The 25,329-nt window shown below is 33.2% G+C and overlaps 3 protein-coding genes across 5 annotated transcripts in view; 1 reads left to right on the forward strand and 2 right to left on the reverse strand.

Moving 5' to 3' along the window:
* Positions 1-1,294: 1,294 nt before the first annotated feature.
* LOC134230199 (borealin-like) lies at positions 1,295-9,578 on the reverse strand. Of its 3 annotated transcripts, none has more exons than XM_062711972.1 (10): positions 9,560-9,578; positions 8,543-8,680; positions 7,527-7,624; positions 7,328-7,358; positions 7,068-7,185; positions 6,698-6,785; positions 5,606-5,691; positions 5,015-5,122; positions 2,770-2,899; positions 1,295-1,617 (listed from the first exon to the last, which is right to left on the reverse strand). In XM_062711972.1, exons 2-10 carry the CDS (start codon positions 8,676-8,678, stop codon positions 1,483-1,485), a joined length of 930 nt encoding a protein of 309 aa, XP_062567956.1. In that variant the 5' UTR covers positions 8,679-8,680; positions 9,560-9,578; the 3' UTR covers positions 1,295-1,482. The 3 variants fall into 3 exon arrangements, with proteins under 3 accessions (XP_062567956.1, XP_062567953.1, XP_062567954.1); XM_062711969.1 differs by having other exon boundaries at positions 9,550-9,568; XM_062711970.1 differs by lacking the exon at positions 9,560-9,578 and adding an exon at positions 9,284-9,303.
* Positions 9,579-11,932: 2,354 nt separating this feature from the next.
* Positions 11,933-21,449, forward strand: LOC134230202 (15-hydroxyprostaglandin dehydrogenase [NAD(+)]-like). The gene is made up of 7 exons (XM_062711978.1): positions 11,933-12,313; positions 13,670-13,793; positions 14,728-14,840; positions 16,632-16,728; positions 17,389-17,465; positions 19,436-19,584; positions 20,591-21,449. Exons 1-7 carry the CDS (start codon positions 12,221-12,223, stop codon positions 20,715-20,717), a joined length of 780 nt encoding a protein of 259 aa, XP_062567962.1. The 5' UTR covers positions 11,933-12,220; the 3' UTR covers positions 20,718-21,449.
* A 2,606-nt stretch (positions 21,450-24,055) lies between these two features.
* LOC134230189 (serine protease inhibitor dipetalogastin-like) overlaps positions 24,056-25,329 on the reverse strand; it is a 5,423-nt gene continuing 4,149 nt past the window's right edge. Inside the window, exons 3-4 of the mRNA XM_062711958.1 lie at positions 24,381-24,584; positions 24,056-24,176 (exon numbers count right to left, since the gene is read on the reverse strand). Coding sequence (XP_062567942.1) covers positions 24,092-24,176; positions 24,381-24,584 — 289 coding nt within the window. The 3' untranslated portion in view covers positions 24,056-24,091. The remainder of the gene's footprint in view (positions 24,177-24,380; positions 24,585-25,329) is intronic.

The following is a 25,329-nucleotide window of genomic DNA, read 5'->3' on the forward strand; positions in this document are numbered from 1 at the left end:
GACTAGACCTGCCCAGTCTAGCATTGCTACATGTCAACATACCATCTGAGTAATAAGATGGTTAATAAAGTTTTGACCCCAATAAAAGCAACACATGTACAATAAAATTAACTCGCTATCATCTTCTCCCTCAGAATTTTAAACGAACCTTTTCCCTAAGTTTTAAAGTCTAATCAAACATGCATAAACTTTCATGTTTATACATGTAGGCTCATGTAATTTTATTTCAATTATTAGGCCAAAAAAAATTAATCAATAGTTTCTCAGGCACCGCCGCATCAGTTCAAAAACGGCCGCATTGATCATTTTTATTGACATATGGAAAAGGGAAATAACTCAATTTTCTATTTTTCCAACTTGTAAAAGAAAATCGAGTTATTCCCCTTTTCATAAATGTTAAGATAGACGTTTTTATTAGAAAAACAATATATTTCTTCTTAATTTACAGTACTGTATGAATTAACTTTTAAATAAATGTTTAGAATAACATTATTTAAAGTTGAATACATATTAAAACTAATTTCAGAGAACAAAAATTAAGAAAAAGTAGATATAATTATTTTATTGAACAAATGGCTTAAAAAAGGTGTAAAACTTGCTTCAAAAAAAAAAAAAAAAAAAAGCCTGCCTGCCGCATTGAAATTTGAATTTTTTGGCCTGAGAAACAATTTATTAATTTTTTTTTGCCTTACGATGTTAATTTCTTAAAATATGTTTCTGAAAAAATTTTTCCTTAAATTTACAATTATCATAATAAATACAAAACCAAGAAATTTTGACATGCAAAACCTAAAAATATTAAACAAAAATGCAATCTCATGTTAGGAAACAGAATAGATGGAAAAAAAATCTCTAAAAAATATCCTTTTATAATTTATGGTACAAGTATGTTTTTATAATAAATTTCTAAAGTCCTGAGCAGTTAAAAAGGACACTTTAAATTTTTTATTTACTTTACTTTTTTAAGTACAATTTTGCAGAATGCACACATACAAGGTAATAAACATATATTTTTTAACAGTATTCATTGTAAAAGTACAGACTGTTGATTTTCATTCAGAAAATCAAATGTGTTAACAACAAAAGCACATATCAATGTAAGCTTCATTGTGCAGTTACAATCATCAATTTTCAAATTTAAGTTAAAAAAGATTTCATAAATGGTTGAGTTCTGCAAATTTCAATGTAATACTTACTATTTTTGATTTAAAAACTCATTAAAAAAGAAAATCCAGTATATATATTTTAGTCCTATGTTTTATTTCCAGTATTTTTTCTAATATTTCTACAGACACAACAAAATAAAAATCAACAATACCACCCTCCTTGAGGACATTTTTAAAATTCTGTATAAAACTTCAAATTCACAGAAAAAAAAATAATTAAAATGTTGATAGACAATTTACACATCCACATCAGAAATACAGATACTTAGATATTTCTGCTGACTGAATTGGTCATTTTTCGGCTCTCTATAGAAATTCACTGACCCCCCTTCCCCTCTTTCAGTGCTTGTGATAATACATTTATTATTGCTGTCAATTTTTTCTCATGTGGCAGTGAATCAATTTCTTCTTTATCTGTAACTTCTGGCATCTGAATGTCTAATGTAACAGTCTGAAAAAAATGAAATACACAAGTACTTTAAAATATTGAAAAATCCCCCCCCCCCCCAAATAAAAAAAATGTGGTGTTTGAACATGCATCTAAAATACATAGTTAATCAGAGGTTACAGAGTTCACCTCAGCGTATGTGGTCTTTAAGTAATGTAAAGTCCTACATTAATTAAACTACTAATCTAGTACATGTAGTGTACATCCCAAGATGCAACATATAAGCAATTTTGATCTGAAAGGGCTTTCAGTTTCTTGGGAATGAACTTATGAACAAATTTAATTCATCCTAAAAATTTAATTCAAATTCAGCATCTGAAGCAAGTTTAAGAATGCCCATCCCTTTATGCATCATCCAAACAAACAAGTTTGTTCAGATAGGCCTTAAAGATTCTTGGTATTAATGAGCATGGAAATTGAAGATCAGATCCAGCATCCAAAACAAATCAGATAGTGTGCAGCCTTAAATGAATCATCCGTGCAAGTTTGGTCAAGGTTTGGAAAATGGTTACTTAAGAAAGAACTTGCTCCAAAACCTTAAACCTTGTCCCTCATCTAGAATATGAAGGTTGCATTCAGCATCCTATGCAAGTCCAGAAGCATGCATCCTTAGATATATCATCTATGTTTGGTGAACATAGAGCTTACAATTTCTCAGCATCCAAAATCAGCTTGGTAGTGTGCATCCTTAAATGTATTATGATTTATCCATGAAAATTTGGTCAACATAAGGGCTTATTGTTATCAAATTATGTACTTGGAAATGCAACCTACACCAAAAACTTTAACCTGTGCCAAAAAACCTTAACTTGCTCTAAAAACCTTAACCTGCCATTCCTTAGCTGAAATTGCCCGTCTGAAACCTTGACTGGTACAATGAAACATACTAGAGGCATCCTTAATGCATCTCTGATTAATGTAAGACATAGAAGAACTTAAAAAGAAAACTTCTCCAAAAATTTTATTCTGTGACACAGATGCTGCGGGTATCACCCCCATTTCATTGAGGCCAGCTAAAAATTCTAATTAAAATTAACATACATGTACTTAAATAATAAAATTAATGAATATAAGTTTAATTTATGAAAAAGTAACAGTTTTCAAGACCAATTCTTTCAAATAAACTTATAGAGAGGTAAAACTATTAACACGTACATTTCGTTTTTGTTTGACACTGAAGTTATATGCATTGGTATGGCTATTGCTCTGAACAGGACTTCCATCTAAGGACATAAGAATCTCTCCTGGCTTGGCCCTCCTAGTGTCTGCTGGGGTCAGTGGGACCCTTAAAGTAAAGAATATACACTATATTCATATCATTCTTCATAAACCTTCTATATTCTAGAAGTGTAGTTTTTTAAAGTTGTATTGTATACATGTACATATACATGTCAATATACAAGGTACATGTAACATGTATGGAAATTAAAGTTCCACTTTGTATTTTACATGTACCTGTAAACTGGGCACAGGGGGGCAGAATTTACAAAACCATACACTTCTTTTCAGAAGCATGGTAGACTGGTTGTTTAGAAGTTTTCATATGCTTATCAAAATAATGTCGTGTCAATTTTTGTGGTATTCTGATAATATACATGAATAAAATCTTTTTTTGTTTATCAACATAAATACAAATACACATAAGTGTATACACAGACACATGTAAGTGTATCTATACAGGCCAAGAGAAAACACTGGAATATTTCATAGAAAGACCAATAAGACAGATTAACATTTCAGTGATGAAACAGATAAACATGACAATCAATTCATAAAAGACCAATAAGACAGATTAACATTTCAGTGATGAAACAGATAAACATGACAATTAATTCATAAAATTGAAAAACTCAAAGATCCCACCACCGTCAAAAGCTCACTAAGGCCAGGTAAAATTAATCTTTAGATTCTCATCCTAATTTGCTAAAAAATTGGGGCGGGTGGGCGGATTTTATTTTTTATTTTTTATAATTGTTAATTTATATATAGGCCTAAGTATCAACAAAACAATGGACGCCACGTACACATTTTTTTTCATTACCTTAATGCAAATATGAATACATTTAATTCTTTTCATATTCTTTTAAATATTTAAAGAATTTTTTTTCTTTAAAAGTTAAACATTTATTGTTAATTAACAAGTTATCAAGTACACATTATACGGCACACCCTGAACAAAATGAGGTAGGGATGCCTGACTTTTTATTTTGCAAAATCTAAATAAATGTTCTAATAATTATTCTACTGAAAAATCTAGGCCTTCTCATAAGTCTGTCTACGATGTTGTAGATTTTGTTTATTTCAAAGCAAAGTCACACAGCTGGAGATCGTTATATATAACTTGACCAGGTGTCATTTTACTCGTCTATTTTTACTTAGTTACAATCTCTCTACATACTTGCTCCTGCCAGTGATGGTATCTATATGTGTTTATGCTATTTTTTCTTCTCTGCCTTCTCTATACTGACAAATTATCTTTTCCTTACACATTTAAACTTCTTTTATTGCCGATTTTTCTCCATTCTTCACATGGCGTTTTTGCTATTAATAGCGACACGCGACTTTTAATACAGACGGGAGATAACTCTTAAACTTTGAACCAAATTCTTACTGAATAAAAATACATGAAAATACCCAAAAATCAAAATAAAAAACATCGGGGCGGGACATTTTGAGAGGGACGGGCGAGGATGAGAATCTAAAGATTAATATTATATGGCCTAAAACCCATCTGAAAACACAATATTAAAAAAAAATCATTAGGCTACATAAAATTGAAATTCTGGTTCTCAGGCTCATGCACATCCTTTTGAGGTAGCCGCATAGCGAGTTTTAATGTATTTTTGATAAAATAAAAAGTTGGTATTGCGGAGACCAATCCAGAAAAAAAATTCCGTCCTAATTTTTTTGTAGTTTATGACTACTTTGTTTGAAAATATATTCAAGGACATTGCCTACGATGTTCACAAGCTGATAAACAATGGATAAAGCAAACCTTTTGATCAGACATGGAAAGTATATCTATGAATAAAAAAAATTATCTTTATTTTAAAGAAAATTTGAAAAATTAAAATTAAAAAAGTACCTCCCTCTTCTACTTTATTGCCAATAAAATGATAAATAAAATGCCTCCCTATCGCATCTACATGTATTTAGGAGAAAATTGGCCTGAGAACCAGAAAATTAAATTTAGACAGCCTTACTCAAAATGAGGTTCAAGAATTGATAAGTTGTCATTTTCCATGAGTTGTCTTTCTTTGACTTGTGTTTTTGGGAGTTTTTGAATTCTGATCATGTTGATATTGATGAATTGTACCTATCTCTGAGTTAAATACGAGTCATGTGTCAATGAGTGAAAAATCTGTGCAGACCATATACAGATTTATATATAGTTTCTTACCTTGGATCAAATTTGGGTGTAACGAGTGGTGTGTTGGACCAACCTGCATCAGCTAACGTACGATTAACTGGGGTCATATATTTTTTCTGTGCTGATCCCAAAAAGCGACTGCAAGAGTAAAATGAAATACTAACACTGATACTAGTTCTGCACACAAACAGCACAACATTGATTACAAACTACGTCAATAAACAGCTTCTTCCATGTAACAGTTGCCATTGACAAGGTGACCATCACCCTAAATGAATGCTACTGTATATACCTAAATATGCGCAAGGAATACATTATTGTGTAATTTGGTGAGAAGCACCTCTTACTAAATAAAACAACATCCTTTTGTTTTTATGTCGCTGAAATCAAAATAAAATCTCTTGATCAACTGTCTACTCATGAATTACTCATGATTTGACGGCTTAGGGACATTTCTCTAATAAAAAGGATTCTCGAAAAGTAAGGAATCAACAGTATATGATAACTGTGTATTGTAAAATATGTGGTACATAGAAAATTGGAAAAGGAAAATTATCAGAGCTGTTTCATTACCATGATTAAAATCATTATAAAAAATTCTTAGAGCATTAAGGAAAATACCTTTTAAATGCAACTCCTGGAGATGGTGGGGGCATGAACTTTTTGGCAGAAGCAAATCTCTTCAGCCCAGGGTCTGGCAAAGTTCTCTAGAGAAAAGAAATGAAAGCTCAGGATATCTATATTGCCTGAATTTATATTTGCTTCATTCAGTGAAATACCTGTATTTATTATATACATGTACCTAACATGTATCACTCAATTTTACCGTAGAATTAACGCAATCACATGACGTCATGATCCAACTTTCCAGATCACCACACTGTGGTTTTCTGAATCCATATCACCACTCTCTGAAACTGATGACGTAGTACGCAGAAACATGAAGTTATTTTTCTTGCGATTTAAAAAGTCCATTGTTATTATGCTTTGTTTTATGGATAAATATTATACAATTGATCTCCAAAGTTTTATTTTGCTATATTTAGCTAGTTATAAGGGGGTATATAATAAATTTATCACTATAACAGTAACTTGATCCGAAGAGCCGTATCACGTCTCGTTGACAGGCGTGGATCATCAGATCAAACTCGATGCTTCGCGTCTCGTTAGATCTGATGATCCGCACCTGTCAACTCGACGTAATACGACCCTTCGGATCAAGTTACTGTTATTATAATATATATGCATCAATGCAAGACCACCAACACCATAACCCTAGCTTAATTGGGGATAGATTTTTAATATTTTATGAATATTTATATGGTCATTTGAGCAAAGAAGTGTTTTAATTACACTATTTTTTTTGGCATTTATATCCATGCATGTACACATGGTGTTAAATTTCATTTAATAAGACAGGGGCATAATTCATTTTAATCCATAAATATGTACTGTACTGGGTTATTTTTGCCTTTCTGCACTTCCGGACAATTTTGTCCCGTTTTAAATTTGCACAGTCATAATTCTGTTTAAGAAATTATGCTGTGCTCTTTGCATTCGCCCAGCTTTAAATTCTCCAGACCATGAGGAGGGCAAAAGGGGCGAAACCAAAATGGGGGCAAAATTTTCTCTGTATAAAGTATTCCTTTCCTGTTTTGTTTTTTGTCATCTACAAAGTATAACATATATACAGAGTCCTCATCTAAAACTGACCTTGTCCATTTTGTTCCCATTTTCTGTGAACACATCGTCCTCCATTATAGTGTCTTGAATGTTCAGATTTGTTGCTTTGGCCCGTGAACTACAAATAATAATAACTCAATCACAAGTACAGTTATGTATTACGACCCACAACAATTTTATTGAGGATCAATTTTGGATCAACCTATGCTTCATGGAATTCTATAGCTGTTTTTCAGCAAACTAGTATTCAAATATTGTTATGCCTTACAATTATTGTGACCTCTTAGCACTCATATTTTTCACATTCAAAATGTGTCAAAAACCAAACCTCAAGCTGACGCTAAACCTAGAAAAAATTTTGGAATGGCCTATATAAATGATTTTATCTTCCAGGTCTTACAAATGTCTTCTCAGGCTTGCTGGAAGATCTGGAAATAGCTCCTCTTCCTCCTTCTCTTCTTCTCCATCATCCGCCTCCACATTTTCTTTTTCTGATTCTGGTTTGCAATCTGCAAGTCCTGTTAAACCAAAGCAAAATATGAACAATCTATGGTAAAACAAATGCTAAAAAATATATCAAGCTTTGAGACCATCACCTTTATATTAACAATAAAAAACTGGCAAAAATAAATTGAAAACATGATCAGATAAAACAAATACCTGCATATTCTTCTAGGGTCATTTCAAGGTTCTAAAATTAAATCACAGGAAAACTGAGATGTAATAGAAAAAATTTTTTTACATTGAATAAGAAATCTGTGAATGTACACTTGCATCATTATGTTAAATTAATCACTATTACTTATACTTCCTATAAATATAAATCTAATATCAAATAATACTGGAATCGTGCACTTACTGTTTTTCCAAGTTTTTGTATTTCATATTGATGAAAAAGTCGGAACTGTTTGAACAAACTAGACCTAGTCTGCTCAAAAGACTGTAATTTTTTCTCAACTGTAATAAGAACAAGAAAACAGGATTCATTTCAAGTAAATAATGCTAAAAATACACAGGTATATAATAATGTCTATCTGTCAAAAATTGTCAAATTTACAGTAAACTAAAAATATTTACACATGAATTTATTATGTAACTTTGAGAAAAGACTTTCAATGCAGACATATGTGACACATTCAAAGGGGTTCTTTATTAAAATTTATCATAGACTTGTTACATGTATGAATACAACTGTTCATATAAATAAGCTCTAGGGCTGCCACGGTTCAGACATTTTTCGGTTCAGTTCGGTTCAGAAAATAAATTCTCGGTTTTCGGTTTTTTCGGTTCGGTTTTCATTTTGAGAATTTAAATAAAACATCTTTATATATATCAAAGGATAATAAGGATTAAGGACATTGTAGAAAGTACTATTTTGCTGACACAAATTTCTATCCATTTTATTCAACAGAACAAGTTGTTAAATGTAACAAAAAATAACAAAGTAATAAACTTCTTGTTTAAAATAAAATAAAATAAATATAGTTATTGACTAGAGTTATCACCAAATCACAAGTGTGGGAATACTTCACGTTTTTGAAAGTAGGGGACGTGGTTGACAAAACAATTACTTGTGATTTGGTTTTCCTTCCACATGTGTATGCCATGTTTAAATGTCTTCGATGTTACCTGTATTTTCATTGGTTAAAGAACCCTTCATTGAAATAAACAACCAATCACAACGCGTGTTGCAAGCAAATTAGTATTATAGAAAAGATAAAAAAAACCGAACCGAATTCCGGAAAACGTGACTCGAACCGAACCGAATGCCATTTCGGAGCGGTTAACCGAGTTTTCAGTTAACCGTGACAGCCCTAATAAGCTCTATATTAAACTACAAATTATTCTAAGACACTTCATAAATCTTTGCCTCACCCATAGTATCAAAATCTTTCAGGTACATCTCTAATTTTTCCCTTTTTTCCCTGTTAGTGATTTCACCCTCATCAGCATCTGAAACCCTTGATGTTTTCCGGGTTTTTGCAGCCCGTGTCACTTTTCTTCTTGGCATTTCTATATTCCAAATTATTTAAAAGCTATTAAATTACCATATTATAATCACAGAAATGAAATTTTGAATTTACATATTCACTTTTTAAGGTTCACAACCTACAGGGTAACAGGGGTCAGTAATTATGTCCCTTTCATGATGGTAGAAGGTGTTTTTTCTCTTAGCTATCTTGAAAATTTTCAAAGAAAGAGCATTATTAGACTTAAAAGGATGTCTAAAGCAAAACAATGAAGCAGACATCTAATTCATTTCAGCCCATATTAAATTGAAACAAGCAGTCAATCCAGGTACAAAACCCCAAATGAGATTATGTTACATTGCTCTGAGATCTGGAAGAGACATCTGTCCAAAATTTGTTGTCTCGACAAATCTCGCTGAGATTAGGAAAAAATAACCCGCCTACTTTAGCGCCAATTTCTGGACTCTGAAGCATTTACTTATTTCATTATCATAGTTCTGTCCCACAACAATGCGGAAGAAAAGCTCCTATGGATTTCATCAACTGTCAGAGAGCTCGAGAGACAGATTATTCTCTTAGCGAATCAAATAATTAAGAAGGAGAAAGAGAAAAACAAACATGCTAGACATAAGTAATGAAGGCTTACATTTGGTGTCAAATAAAATCTTAATCTTATGGATACTCTGGTCGTTTTTTATTTATTATTTTTTTCTTGAAATGATTTAGTTTACATCCCTAACGTAACTATATAATCAAAACATCTCTACGTTACGTCTACATTTTTAAAAACATTTAGACACCAGCCCTTGTAAACACACAAACATACTTCAATATCTGTATTTTTCTCATATCTAATTAACATTTACAGGGGTTAATTTTAAAGATATCCATGTAATCCATCACTTACTAGACTAGAGTCTACCTTTTTACCGCTTTCATTTGAATTCTTCTACGTAGAACCACGAATGAATAGGTCTCACTAAAAGTTCATAACATAAAACGTAGTAATGACCGATATGAAGATCACGTGACAAAGTTAATGTCGTAACTGTAATGATAAGAGAACTTTTTCCCGGAAATCAGTATTAAAAGAATTTACGCAAAAAATTAACTGGAGCCTATAGATATACTTATTTTATAAGACATATATTATAAGCTAAAGATGCTTTCCAATTTTTACGAGGTAGGATTTTCACGTTTTGGCGAGATTACGTTTTTTTTTGTTTTTTTTTGTTTGCCACCGATTTTTGAGTTGGATTTTTTTTTGGACTGAGGTGGACCCCCCCGGAAAAATTCCTGGATCCACGCCTGAAAACATTCCTTATATTTATATTTTCCATGTCTTAAAGCAGGGGCCTATATGATATATATGTCTCTGCTTAAAGCATCAAAAATATACTTAATATTTGAATTTCTCGCTGCCCTATTTCATGCATAAGTGACCTTGGCCCCCCCCCCAAAGAAAATGCAGATCCCCCCTTAAAAAAAACTTGGATATGGTTTTAAAAGTTGGTATGAAAAGTCATAGGTAAGAAGATTTGGAAGTCAACGACTACACCCCCACCCCCACGAAATAGGATTTTCACGTTTTGGCGAGGTAAATTGTTTTTTTTTTTTTTTTTTTTTTTTTTTTTTTTTTTGCTTGTCAACAAAATATTGGGTTGGATTTTTTTCACGAGGGTGGACCCCATCCTGGAAAAAAAATCCTGGATCCGTGCCTGCTATTTTGTTGCATTTTTCTAACGATAGCAGTAGCCACATCCAATCCCCCTCCTCCAGTATTCTTTTAAAGGAAGCATTCATACAAAAGCCTGCGGAGTTTATACTTGTATTTTATTATGCCCCTGGCGTTATCGAAGATAAGAACATTTTTTCCTGTCGGTCGGTCGGTCTGTCTTGTCCGTGTTGTCTTGAGTATACTCGGCTTTCTTTGGGTGACAGTATTTGCTTTACCTTGACCACAGAGTTAGAGAATTTTTTACCTTTGTTATGAGCTGCCACACGGGGGAATCAGTGTTTCATGAATATATCTTGTTTGGTCCAAAAAAATACACAGTCGGTAAATTTTCACTGAAATCAATGATAGTTGTATGCATGCAAGGTCAAGAGATCAAATATCTTGGTACCTTAAGAAAGAAAACACTGACTTGTCAAATGTGAAAGTCGATCGAAAGTTATTGACAAGGCTATAGGTTTTTGCGGACAAACAGAAATGTAGCGTTCAGTCTTTGACCATAACGCTACCATAACGCTACACACCCCGTTATACAAAAAATGTGCAATTTACTGCGCAAGATTTATTGCGCACTGTTTAGGAGATTTTCTCCTCTTTCTAACATTGGTAAATCATATACCTTTTCCTCCATAATTCTAGACACATTTTTGAATAAATCTTTATATTTTATACACATCCCAAACCTTTAATATCGTCTCTACAAGCGATAAACTTGCTAGAATTATAATTTTCTGCAATCTTTAAGTAGTTCAAGCCAGTTTATCGCCTGCAGAGGCGACTATAAATTTTTTAAGGATTGAGAGGAGGATAAAATATACAAATTGGTTTAAGAACGTGTCTGGAATTAGGGGGTAGAAAGGAAGAAGATTTACCAAACTTGGAAGGTGGAGGAATTCTCCCAAACAGAGCGCAAAAAATCTTGCGCCGTAATTAATTGCACATTTTTTGCATTACGGGATCTGTAGAGTTATGGTCAAAGACAAATATATATAAAACCATAACGCTGCAGTTCTACAGCTATGTATAGTGGGGTATGTATTATCCTGTGGAGCGATTATTTTGGGGGGTTTACGATTTTTTCCTATTTTAGAGTTGATAAATAAATGTAATAAATATAATTTTTGAAAAAAAATATCCAGCAAGCCCTGGGGTTGAATATCGGTAGGGTGGGGGTGGGGGGCTGTCCACATTTTATGACTCAAAAATGCTGAAATCTTTTTCAAATAGCCAAGTCAAATGTTAAACACATATCTATATATATAAACTAATACCAAACAATTAATATCATCAGAATTTACTGACAACAATCTAAAATGTACTATAAAAAATTAAGTGCATGTAATATTTGAAATAAATGAAGTCAAGTAAACAGCGCTAACAGTTTTAATTAACATGTATACATTATATATGTCATTAAATAAGTATGTATAGCATCAATTCTTATTCTCATCTTCGCTATAGCCAAAGGTTTCTTTTTCGTTGCTCTCCCCACAAATCCTTTTTATGAGGAAAATAGCAGAAATTAACCCTTGGCTAGATGTCCTGATTCTTTGGTTCCACTGTTTGATCCGCGCCACATTTATACACTGGTACATTGTATGATTGCTGCCAGGCGGTGGGATTTGACCCCGCGGCATTTGTCAGCCAACCATTACAATAGAGAGAAACAAATCATCTAACACGCTCTGCTCTGAACGATCTATATCTACTAGCCGTGTTTCTGTGTATAAGAATTAGTCCATTTTGTGCAGCAGCTGAGAGGAGAAGGGATGCTCTGGTTTCTCTAGGAATGCCCCCTGTTGTGAAATGTCTATCACTGCCGTTGGATAAGGGACTTATTTCAGCACGATGAATCTGGTGGGGAAAGTGGCGCTGGTGACGGGTGGCGCCCGGGGGATGGGATATGCGTTCACCGAGGCCCTGCTGGATCAAAAAGCAAAGGTCAGTCTGAAATTATCTGTTTAAATTGAATTCGACGATAGAACGAGACTTTAATAAGTATATATTTGAAGTACAATTAAGTTATGTATATGTAAAAGAAACTGTTCATATCAAATAGAAAAACTATATACTAGTATTATTGTATTAGCACTATAGGTACATGTATCGTGTTTCTTTAGTTGTTTCCAGGAAGGTGTAAGGAGAACATTACAAAAATGCTAAGAGTTTTTTTTTATTATCTTTCTGTTTTCTTGTTTGAATTTAGATTTCAAATGTACACCTACTGTGAGGAACATTTGATTTCTGATCACCAAACACTGATATCTATATCAATATACATACCTTTCCCCCCAAAAATCGTGTTCAATGCTTTTTTTTTATTTTCATTTATCACATGATCAGTAACTTCATTAACTTGTTTAACATTCAGTTAGGCAGGTGATATCAGAGATTTAAAAAAAGGGGGGGTCGTAAACTAATTCAATTGCACGACAGATTCATTTAGATTAAGGTCATATGATGAATTTTATATATCTCAGAGAAAAATCTTGTTTGTAACAAAACAAAAACAAAGTTATATTTATGAATGAGTGTCGTAAATATGACATAACTTTCTCACGTAACTCTTCAAGATCCACTTAGAAATTTGTAATTTTATCTGACGCCTCTGAGATCTTTTGCTACAAGTACTCAATGACGAGAGTTACGCTAGAATATGACAAACCCTTTTTACTGTTGAAAAAAATCTCCCAACATTAAAGGAAATTTAATTAAGCCCTTTACATGTATATCATATTTATTGCTGTACAAAAACTCTCTTCCATGCATGCACATCGATGTGAAGACACGCAAACTAACAAAACTTAACAAACTTTTGAATGAAACATATATTTATTTGAGCAGTTTTATCGGAGAGGGGGACTTCAAGATATTTATCTTTTAGTTCAGAGAAAACATTAATGTAAAAAAAAATCCAGATAATCTTTTCAAAATTTGTGTTTTTTGTCATTTCCCTTCGAGAAAGGGCGGTGTATTTACTATAACTCGATCTGGTTTATTTTTTTCTTTCAAAAAATAATGCTGTAGAGGTAGATACCAGAGCAGTGTTAAATGAAATGAATCAAACATTTACAGCATATTAAAACATGCTCAAATACCAAGAGACCATCTATAAATGTTTTTCATTATACACTGTACTTTGTTTTTGAAGTTTATTGTCTGTAAATCACCGGAAACTTCTTGGCCCAACTTTTGAATGAGAACAGATTTCCATCATGATACGCTTAACTATAAATATTTGGGTGAGGGGTGTTTAGACGTTTAATTCACAAATACCCTGCAGACTTTTTGTTGTAGGTGTGTTTTTGTGACATTAATGAAGATTTGGGATTGAGGTCCCTCCAAGAGCTAAAATCTAAGTTTGGAGAAACAAATGTAATGTTTCAAGTATGTGACGTCACCAGGCAACAACCAATGGAAAGTGAGTAGGATTATTACAGATTGCAAATGATTTTTTCAAATTATTTAATTTAACTGTCATAAATTATCTACCATTGCGTTTGATAAAAATGAAAATTTAAATATGACATACTGTAAATAACTCACGAAAGCCAAATTTTTGCAAAAAATTATCCTACAAATTTCAACTTGTACAAAATACAAATCACGATGTCCCAAAATGAGAGAATCATTTTTCTCACTTATAAACTCGCGAAAACTTCCACGTACAATACCTTATTTCCAATATGACTTTTGGACCGACAGAGAAGTGTATAGGTCTAAATTCTTTAAAACTGGAATTTTTTTTGAATGTTTAAAAAAAATATGATGTTTTTCAAATACTGTACACATTTAACTGGACACTCCATGTATAAAGCAGCATTGCGCCAATAAAAACTACGTTAGAATTCCTGAGTGACATCATTTACGCTTCATTCACACGATGTTGATTAACACACTCATATTTCTACAAATGACAGTAAAATGTCGCGACCCAATTTTCCCCTCGGATTAATGTCAACAAAAAAGCTTAATAAATAAGCACACAGCGCATTTGAGATTTTGGCAAAAGAACATAAGGAAGGTCTCTAATTACTGTTTTTCAGCCAAACTTTTCAGGGGGAAGGAACTTTCATTTGAAATATGAAGACAACAGGAAAGATTTTTGTACATTTGCAACATTTTTATCTGTTTTGACAGAAAATATCAAGGCTTAAGAACATAAATAAGACACGTGCTTCTCGTTTAATTGATTGAAGGGATACATACGGAAGGATTTGGTTTTATGTGGCAAAAATTGAACAGCTGGCCGAATAAACAAAACATTTCCCTAATAATCCCAATATTTAACAATGGTTTTATAAAACAGAGAATATATATACTATGGCGATTTTCTTAATCAACACATTTTATAGATTTATTTCAAAGTGTCAAAGAGAAGTTTGGTTGTCTTGATATCGTCTGCAACAATGCCGGGCTGGGCGGAGAGACATATCCTTTATGGGAGAAAGCGATTGACGTTAATTTGGTGAGCATGCATGAATCTCTTCTGAAGTAATTTACCCCTTATTTCCTCAAAATGTACTCGCAGGAGAATTTTTTTTTATCTATAACGTCTCGTTAACACGAATTATCAATTGCAACTGCCACGAGTCAAAGGCAAAGCAAAAACAAAACAAAAAAAATGACAATGCACTAGGTAAATTATTGTTAATGAAATAATTCAACGGAAAAGCACATGTCAAGTACATATTTTTCATTATGATAAATTCTCCGTTAACCTATTCAGTGCACAGAGAGAAAACGTACCGAGCATCAGTCATATTCGAAACTGAAAGTATTTCAAAGTGCCGAAACCATCGTATTTACCCTTTCAGTCTCAATGGACACTGAAACTAGATGGATCGTCCTTCTGAGAAAAAAATATTAATTTTAAGGAATTTCCCATTTTTCATTGAAAACCGTATTATTGCCAAGAATAATTCTTACAACTGATTAGAAAAGTAACTGAGAACCCATTTCAGAGATATGCATGAATTTTTTTGAATACATAGAGAATAATACATACCCTTTTCCATATCACATCCTGTATCAGCCCGAGACACCAATATCAGCCAGAGGGCCGAAGGCCCGAGGGCTGATATTGGTCGAGGGCTGATACAGGATGTGATGTGGAAAAGGGTATGTTTTATTATATTTATTACATACTTAGTAATAAAATACAGTTGAGAAGAAAATAAGTAAATAATCATGCATGGACGTCTTACATACATGTACATAGTCTAATGTCTCATAAGATTTGGGTTTGTTTCTATTTCTATTTCAATGCACTTGATCCGTAATTTGAAAATATTCTATAGTATTACATGTATTTGTAAATTAAGATTAACCTTATTTTCAAAAAGTTAAAATTAAGAGAATATGAATCCACCAAAAATTGTGTATGAGTACAAGTACTGTTATTGTGGTTTAATTTACTAAGGGTGTGATATTGACGTCACAATAGCCGTATCAGCCCTGCAGGGCTGATATGGATTTGCAGGGCTGATACGGATATCAGCCCCGCAAATCCATATCAGCCCTGCAGGGTTGATACGGCTATTGTGACGTCAGCCATATCGCATATGCAAACAACCTGTATTTATTACTAAGTGTGTAATAAATAGAAATATTGCGTATATGATACACATTGATTCATTTGATGGACAGGGACGAGTTTTGAATATTATCAAATTTAATATTGGCTTATTTAAATTACGTACTATACTACTATACTGCTGGTACAGTGTATAATATGTAATTAACTAAAATCCTTTGTGAAATATTAACAAAAGCGTTTTATAACCAATATATCATGCCGTGTGTTTTCGGTCTTCAGGCTCATGCAGAGGCCGTAAAACTGCGATGAGCTCTTTTGATCTAAGTCTCACTTTTCCACTCTTTCCCTTTTGAAAAAGTGAGACTGAGATCAAAAGTGAGCTTGACTCAGTTTTACGGCCCGGAAGCCTGACGTATTTTCTTATGACAATTTTAAGAAAGTAATGATTTACATTTTTAACAAATCAAAATTGGTCATTCCTGGCACTTTGCTATAAGCATGATTTACTATAGAGTTTAGGAAAATCATTTTATGGTTAAGACAACATAATACAGTAAAACTCGGTTATAGCAAAGTCACTAGGACCTATAAAACTACTTCGCTATATCCGTATAAGGAATACGTTAAATTCACACAGCTGGGGATCTACGATAACTTCGCTATATCCGTGAATTCGCTATATCCGTGTTCGTACTAAACGAGTCTTACTGTATTTTCTAGAAAGGAACGACCAGGGGAACATTGCTGGCTCTGGAACACATGAGGACAGACAGAGGGGGAAATGGCGGCGTTATCATTAACGTGTCGTCTGCAGCAGGTACATATATCGTAACTTTGTCGTATATTACAGTTCCCCGGGATCATAAAATCATATTAGAATAATGTCAGAATTTCATTCACAAAAATTACTTTCATCAACTTGCACCAAAATTAAAATTGACAACACAAAGTAGGAAACTATATGTAGTTGTTCTGTTCTTAAGTTTTGGGACACCATTCAACTTTTGAAAAATCAAAACTGCTTCATGATCCTTGGACCAGAAAAATGTCTTTTTATTGAAGAAAAATCAGCTAAATTGTAGCAGATTTAAACATTTTGTTACGAAGGAAACACCAGTAACGTTGTTGTACATGTAAGTTATATACCAGATATCGTTTTGGCAAAACATCAGACACATACCGAATTTAACCTTTCACTAACCTCCGTTTTTTATTTACAAAGTTTAACTGATTTAATCACAAAACTACACTGAAATTGAATATCAGTATATCAGATTAAAAATTAAAACAACGGTAACCCTTTGTTTCTGCCAAACCGTTTTGTTCATTAAATTTTAAACTTGGAGACTAAACAAAAATATACAGTATAAATCGCTGTTGAGATTCGTTGAGATAAATTGTATTTTGAATGAAAACTGCGAAGTTCTTTTAAATGAACCATCTTCCATTTGAGATGAAGATTGTGTTATCATTTCAGGTTTGAACGTGAACCCACTATCCCCCGTTTACAGTGCAACAAAAGCGGGCATTATAGCGTTAACTCGAAGTTTGGCGGTAAGAAATAGATAACGACTCTGACATCTATAGCTCTATATTCCATCAATCTGATGTAAAGGAACGTGAAGAATCGGTACATTGAACTTAAATTTGAGTAATTTTTGAAAGTGCACGTGTGTTTAGGGAGATGCGATGTAATCGATCATGTTGAAGATGATAAAAACACGGTAACATGCTTATTTTTACTGCTCATTTCATGTATGATTAATTTTCTCATAAATCTTAATTAAGGAAAACGTTTTTGTCAGGTTTAAATTGAATAGCAGTGTAAAACTTAAACAGATCTATACAGCGAAGAACTTTGTTTTGTACGAACAATTCTCGTATATTTTACCCAAGATACTTAAAGAAAAAAAGTTTCTTCAAGTATTTAAAACTTTTTATGAGTATCTTGCTGTCACAGGAAGAAAGCGGTCTTCCAAAACTGACCAGAATAAAATCTATCTTAATGACAGTCAAACGAGTTAATGTAAAACAGTTATATTGAAGCAATTTTACTATTATTTGTACTAGCACGTCACTCACATTTAGAACACCCGAGTGCAAGGCCGTAACTAGGCTCAAATTTTTAGTGAGGCAAAGGTGCTGGACATTCTTAGTCCCAGACGGGGCAAGTGTAGTATCTGATGGCCAATGATAGGCTTCCTGGGGGATCCTGAAACCTAGGCATTGGGAAAAAAAATCTTAGAAAGTTTTTATGTTTCACTTTTGTCGACTGCATGACACAGTGGTTAGAGCGTATGCTTATGCTCTAGATTCGCAGAATAAGGAGTTGATCCTTACATCGCGGGTTCGAATCTCACTTCGTAATATGTATAGAGACCGGTCCTTCGGATGAGACCATATAACCCGAGGTCCTTTGTCACAGTATGTGATGGCATAAGAAAGATCTCTCACTGTTCAATCATCTTTAGTGACCCTGAAAGCCCTGTACAGATTTAAATCTTGCAGCCCTCCACCGGCAAGTAGTGGTGTCTCAATATGAATGAGAAATTCTTGGAAGGTTAACATGCGTTTTTAAATGAAAAAGAGGCACCTGGTGAGCTGAACGATTTACAGAAATTGAAACAAAAGTTGAAAATATTAATTTAGCACTAAGACACACATAATTCATAAGTTCAATGTTAAACCTTTTCCCCTTTAAGAAAACGCTAAAAATTTAGTGAGGCATTTGCCTCACTTGCCTCACTGGTAGTTACGGCCTTGGAGTGATCGACCCAAATACATGTAAAATATTGTTACCAAGGCAGTTTTCGTCATTTGCCAGGAACTGCAGAACAAGTTTAAACAGAGTTTACATCTATGGTTCCATCTTAGTGGCATTCAGAACATTGCATTTTTCAGAGAAACACGCTTTTCTTTGAAAGTGAGAATTCTAGATAAGTTATAAGGGCTTAAGGATAAGGCGAAAGTCTTCCAAATGAAAATTCCCTTTGGACGTATTTGTTCCTTTATACAAACGATCTCTTGATCACATTGATGAATGAGAATTTTACCACAGTTTTGAATGCTAAAGTCTCCAAAGTCTACGACTTAGCTTTGCCATTAGTGTTATGTTGTTCATAAATCACCTGGACCTCTTTGAGACAAGAAGTCTACATGGAATACTGAGCAAAGAGCAAAGAATCAAAAAAAATATTTCCCCTATTTGGATCTAATGGTGAATAAAGTTATCAATAGTTTGAAAATCAATTGTATTACCACGGTACATCTGGAATACTAGTATATTCTCCATTTTAAATTTCAATGGCAATTTTTTTTTAAACAAACTACATTATGTATTTCAATACATAAATTCAATATAATGTTTAGCATATCCCCTCCGACTAGGTTACTTCAACAATCAAGGACTGTACATCGAATAGCTTAAATTATCAATACCAAAAAGCATCTTTGCAATAGGAAATTTTCTTTGAGCATCATAAGCAGATCTTATAGACGATAATAATCGGACTCCCGTCTTTCAGATGAACTCTGATGTGAAGTCTGCCGGAGTAAGACTTAATGTACTCTGTCCAGCCTTCGTTGACACAGATCTGGTAAAGGAAATCAATGAAGAGAACTGCTTAGACGTCAAGAAAGCCCAACAGTTCGTGAAGGTTATCGGAATGATAACGTAGGTACATGTAGTTCATAGAAATTTGAGTGCATGCTAACATCAATATATCCGTACCATTATTTTGCAGGAATTTATTAAATCCCTTTTTCTGATCAGAGTTTTCGATAGAATTTTTTTTTTGAAAAAGAAACAAGTTGCTCGAAAAAAAAAGAGCCAGTAATAAAAGTGGTACTTGCAAAAGAGTTAATAATTTCAATTATCATATACTTAGTAGTAAATACATCGATTCTGCACGGTGTGATACAGGTGACCTCACAATACGCGGTCCGAAAAGCCATATCACGTATCGGACCGGCGGGCCGAAAATCCATATCACACCGGAAGTAACGTTTGTTTAAAGTTTTTAAGTTAATTTACTTGATTTTATTTAAATATACATGTAAAACAATTCTTAAAAAAAAAATTTGGACTTAATTTCTTTTTTCAGTCACCTAAAATTGGGTCTATTAAATCAAAAGAAAAAGGTCATAAACAGGCACAAAACATTCTTCAATGACTCTTTGTAAACTCACATATTAAGTTTTTTAAATATATGATAAATAGAATACTACATACTAAAATCCATATCATATGTAACATCAGCCCTCGGGCCCCATATCAGCCCTCGGCCTTCGGGCTGATATGGGGCCACTAGGGCTGATATGACATAGGATATGGATTTTAGTAATATTCTCTATACATTGTTTCCGTAGGAAAGGAAAAAATTAAGCAATGGCTAACTTCTACCTTCTTTAGCATGATGCCGCAGAAATGCATTATTTACTTGATAGTATCCTTATAAATAACAAATACATTTTATGAACTGAAAAGTTTATAGTAAAACGAATATTCCTCATTTGAAAGTAAACAAATCTGACGGTTGTATATAATGATCGATTCAGGTCGAAGAAATCTCTGTCGGCCTTAATAGTAACACGTTTTCATGTCAGTTGAAATTGCACAGATATAACACATGTTTTTTATCACTTTAAAATAAACAGTTTAAAAAATATTTTTTGAATAGGAAAGAGGAAGCCGCCGAGAGTTTCATGGAACTGGTTTGTGACGTCAACCAAAATGGAGCCGTTCTGAAGTGTTCCAAAACAGATGGTAAACAGTACATGTCGATGGAGGCGAAACCTCTGGCATAATGGATACTGGATTCTTTGGTTTCATATGAAAGTGCAATAATGTCCCATATCTTTGTAAATTAATGAAAATACTCCCTTGATAAAGAAAGCGTTAATACGATACTGTGAATATTATACACACTGAACAGTACCCGTATTGCTAAACGGAACTTAATGGGAAACACTGACACAATCAATCTATTTGAATTTTCAATACATTGTATAATTGTTAAAACTCTTGATAGCAATCATATTCTCGATCAGATCATCTGAATGATAGTGACTATACACTTTCAATCAATATTGATATTGTGTACATTATTTTTTAATGGTATTTTTATATGTATTTTGCAAAAATTGACATGCACCACGCAGGGTAGATTTCCCCTTCAGATGATCTGAAGGACTTTGAGACTTGTGTAGTATTATACACGTATGTTTATATATTATTTATATTTATTGTATCGAATATTAATTGATATAACCAATTACCTATCGTTTATTTACATATATACATGTATGTTGTAAATGTACCATACTGTGAAATGTTAAAAAAGAGTTTTGTGAAACTTCGTATCTGTAAGTGCAAATATAAACGCAAAAGGAGAATTTCCAATTTGATAAAAAAAATTACAAAAGATATTTAAATCAATATTCTTGCAACATTTTTTGTATTCGCTTCATTTAGGAATACTGCCCAAGTGTAAATTCATTGTGACTGAATAGCCTTACTGAATGAGCCTTTTTTAAAAACTGAATTTAAAATGCGTGAATTGGATACTTTCTAAAAATTTTTACAACCGTGCAGTATTGTTAAAAAACTGAATACCTCATTTTTGCATTTTGAATTAAAAGTCAGTATTATTTTTTACATGTATTTTATTAGGAGAAATCAGTAGTCAATGGTGTATTTTTTGTAACCATTATAAAAATATGTTTTAGTTTAATATACATGTATGATTTGTTTAGAGACAAATGATTGTAAATTCTTCAAAATAAAAATACATGCAAAACATTATGTTGAATGCAGAGGCAAATTTCACCGTACAAGTCCTGAATGAGAGAATCCATATCTTCTTATGGAATACTGTATAAAAAGATTTGGTTAATAACTTTGTCATTGAAGGTTGACTTCAAATAATGTGCAAGAAAAAAAATTTTTTTAATTTATGTAACTATATAAATAAAATTAAGTTAAAAATTGATAAAACTATAGATGTGAAACCGACTCAGTTTCAAAATAATTTTTAAAACCTGTAATACTAGTACTTCAAAATACATGTATATGTATCATTTTGATTATTCATATAACATAAACGGGAATTTTTTCGTCTCTTGTATTTCGGATAAAAGTGTTTTTTTAAATAAAAAGATATTTCAACATTTATATTATATGCCTATTCAAAACTTATTCCCCACCTTTAACGCTTCACAAATCTCTACATCTTTCACCGATTTATCCGATGACAATATGAACAATTCAGCTGAATGAAAAACATGAAAAAGGTAAAATACCAAGTTAAACCACACTTGGAGGCATATATGGGAAAGGACAATGGATTTCTCTTTCCTTGTTCTTGGCTGTCCTCTCCATCTCTCCTCAGCTTAGATTCATTTTTTTACGGTTCGCCTCCATGTTGTTTTGGTCGGCCCTTCCTCCTTTTTGCTTCTAGGGGCCATCTGAATGCCACTCTTGTAATTTCAATTGTTGAATTTCTTAAAACACGGGATATCCGTTTCCATCTGTATTTTCTTAGTAATGTCCTCTTATCTGTTGTTTTCACTGTTTCGTATAGATTTTTCAGTTACTTTTTGCAGGCCAGAATATCTTCAAGATCTTTCTGAGGCACTCATTATGAAAACTTTGTGTTCATGTCACTTTATGTCATATCCTCCAGCATTTAGCACCATACATTAAGACAATACACAGCTATTATACACTTTGATCTTAAATTATCTGCTGATGCTGTTTGATTTACATATATTTTGAAGCTTGTCAGAGGATCCTCTGTCTTCGCCTAATCTTGCTTTCATGTCTTTCTCAGCATCGCTGTAACAGAGAATTTTGACCCGGGCCATTCGATGTCACTAGACTTCTCAGGTGTGTAAAATGTATTTTTAATAGTTTTCCATTCAGTTGCATTTAAGTGGGGTTTTTTTTATTTAGGGATATTACTTCTGTTTTCTTTATGTTTATGTTCAAACCAATTTAGCTGTTATTTCTTTGCAAGTAGGACAATTTTCTTTGCATTTGTGTCTCCAGGTGAGAGTAAGGCTAAGTCATCAGCATAATCTAAGTCTGTTAGATTACAAATGTACTGAAAAGAGACAACCTGATGCATGCATTGTTTCTCTACTGCTATGATGAAAAATAGGACTGACCTAGCTTGTGTTTGAAGAACTACCGATAGAGCATTTATATTCTGCATAGAATGAGTAGTGCTAGTTTAGATGTTACCTTAGTGCCTTAGGATCTTCCACAAGCAATCACTGTGAATGCTATCAAAAGTCAAAGTCAGTAAAATTTATGTGTTTTTGCCATTCCGTGCATTGTCCTGTTTCTTAATATAAAATTACTTGGTTACAGCAGCCCTTTCCTTTTTTGAAGACCGCTTTTTCTTTCCTTAACTTGTCTACTGCTTTATTAATTCTATTCACAGTTATTTTACTAAAGGTCTTACTTGGTATAGTAAAGTAAAACCTCTCCAGCTGTTACATTTAGACCGCGTTGTTCGCATCATGTTACAGAAAAGAGGAGGAAGATAATTTGCTGCTAGTATAGGGCCTGCTTTGTCGATTTCGACTGGTAAATTTTTATTACTAGGTGATTTATTATTAATTCTTTCAAGTTTAAAGTCTTGGTTGCTGTGACTATTTCCAATTTTGTAGGTTCGTCTGTGTTGATTTCTAAGTCGATGTTTTCTTCAGGTATTTCTGCTCTGTTGTTTGGGTCTGAGTGGATTAATATCTCTTCAAAATGTTCTTTCCATCTTTGCTCTTGCTCTTTCTCAGAGGAAATCATTTTGCTCTATTTATCTCGTACTAGTATGCATGCAATTCTTTTTTGTCCACTCAGTTTTTTGGTGATTTGATAAACATCATTTCTGCTCTGATGCTGTTTTATTAATATAAAAATGCTTTGGGAAAAATATTAAAAGGCCAAACAATTTTTAACGATAAAATGACAGCGGGGACCAAAGGGGAAGGGGTAAATTGATCGATCTACGAAGAAAATTACTTTAAATTCTTAGGTCCGATACAAAGAAAACGATTTTGCCCTCCCCATGAAATTGCTTTCTACGGGACCGTCCAAAAACAACGAAATCAAGGTAAGTTTAGGCATTGCTTTATCCTGTGTATTTACAATGAGGCTTTTTAACTTTACATGCTTGCTTTTATCCTACTGGATTTGCTGTACACGGTGACTCGGACACAATGGTCAAGTCAGGATGGAGACAGCGGTGAGTTTCAAAGAAGCAGCTGTAAATTAAAAAAAATCTCTGTGCAAAAATCAAAATACCTGTGTTGGGTAATTACGTGTATATGTAAACAACTTACATTAATTTCTTGAATCGATGATTAAAAAATATGTATACCATGGAGTATTGACTGCTCAGATTGTAGCTACACAAATTACTATTGTTAGGATAGTGTGTAAGGAGAAATGTTACTATACCAACTTACTGATTAATATAAGTATGACCGTCGGATGCACAGACCTCTGCAAAGTCATCATTACAGGGATGTGACGTCACTGTCTTGCAGAAGAGATCAAACACCAGTTCCTGTCCATGAGTCATTTGATGAGAATGGCTGTCGGCGTAACACGAGCCGTTGTGAGCAAGATGAACGTAGGGATGCTTACAGTGAAATTGCGCAAATTCGCATCTGAATTTGGAAACAAACAAGGACATCTGAATAAAATAATTCAAATCTATGCATGTGCTTGATAAAGATATTAACAAAAGCCCCTGAAGTCTTGTATTAGATTGAAAAGGATCGCGTACCTTTTGTGTTATGAGGAGAAACTTTCACGCTAAACGTTCAAAAACATACGAGAACCTTTAGTGCTCTGTTCTTTCCTAAAGTTACACATTTTTTTCCCTCAGAAGTATTGCGTATGATCGCACAAATTACGTCTTTATTCGTAATTATTTCTAACAACTAAAACTGAGCTTAATGATTTTGGGGGTATTAGAAATCGTTCTCGTTTCCATATTCATCTACAGTGACAATATTTTAAAATATAATATTTCTCTAAAATTGCATGTATTATACAAAATGTGTTTTTGCAACACTGACTCCCATATGGCACATTTTGGCGAGGGTGTTAAAGTTTCTCAATTGCAAGTTAAAGATAAAAAATTTGTTTCCCCAAAAAAGGATTACGAAATCCCAAGCACACATTCAAAAGTTACGACCAAAATAAAGGATTTTCATGTGGGACAAACTCCAAGGTCAAGGTGATTATGATAATGTATGTAATGAATTTTAACGTGTAAATGTGTACAGGTTTGGCATCGAGGTGGCATATTAAATCGCCTTTTCGCAAGGGCATACACATAATAGATGTTAGCCATTTTTTGAATGTAAATAAAGGATGTTTTCCTTAACTTGAAAAGTGCTGCTGCTT

The sequence above is a fragment of the Saccostrea cucullata genome, unplaced genomic scaffold (assembly GCF_032062105.1).
Source record: "Saccostrea cucullata isolate Sc308-1 unplaced genomic scaffold, CSIRO_AGI_Scuc_v1 ctg1341, whole genome shotgun sequence".
NCBI lineage: Eukaryota > Metazoa > Mollusca > Bivalvia > Ostreida > Ostreidae > Saccostrea > Saccostrea cuccullata.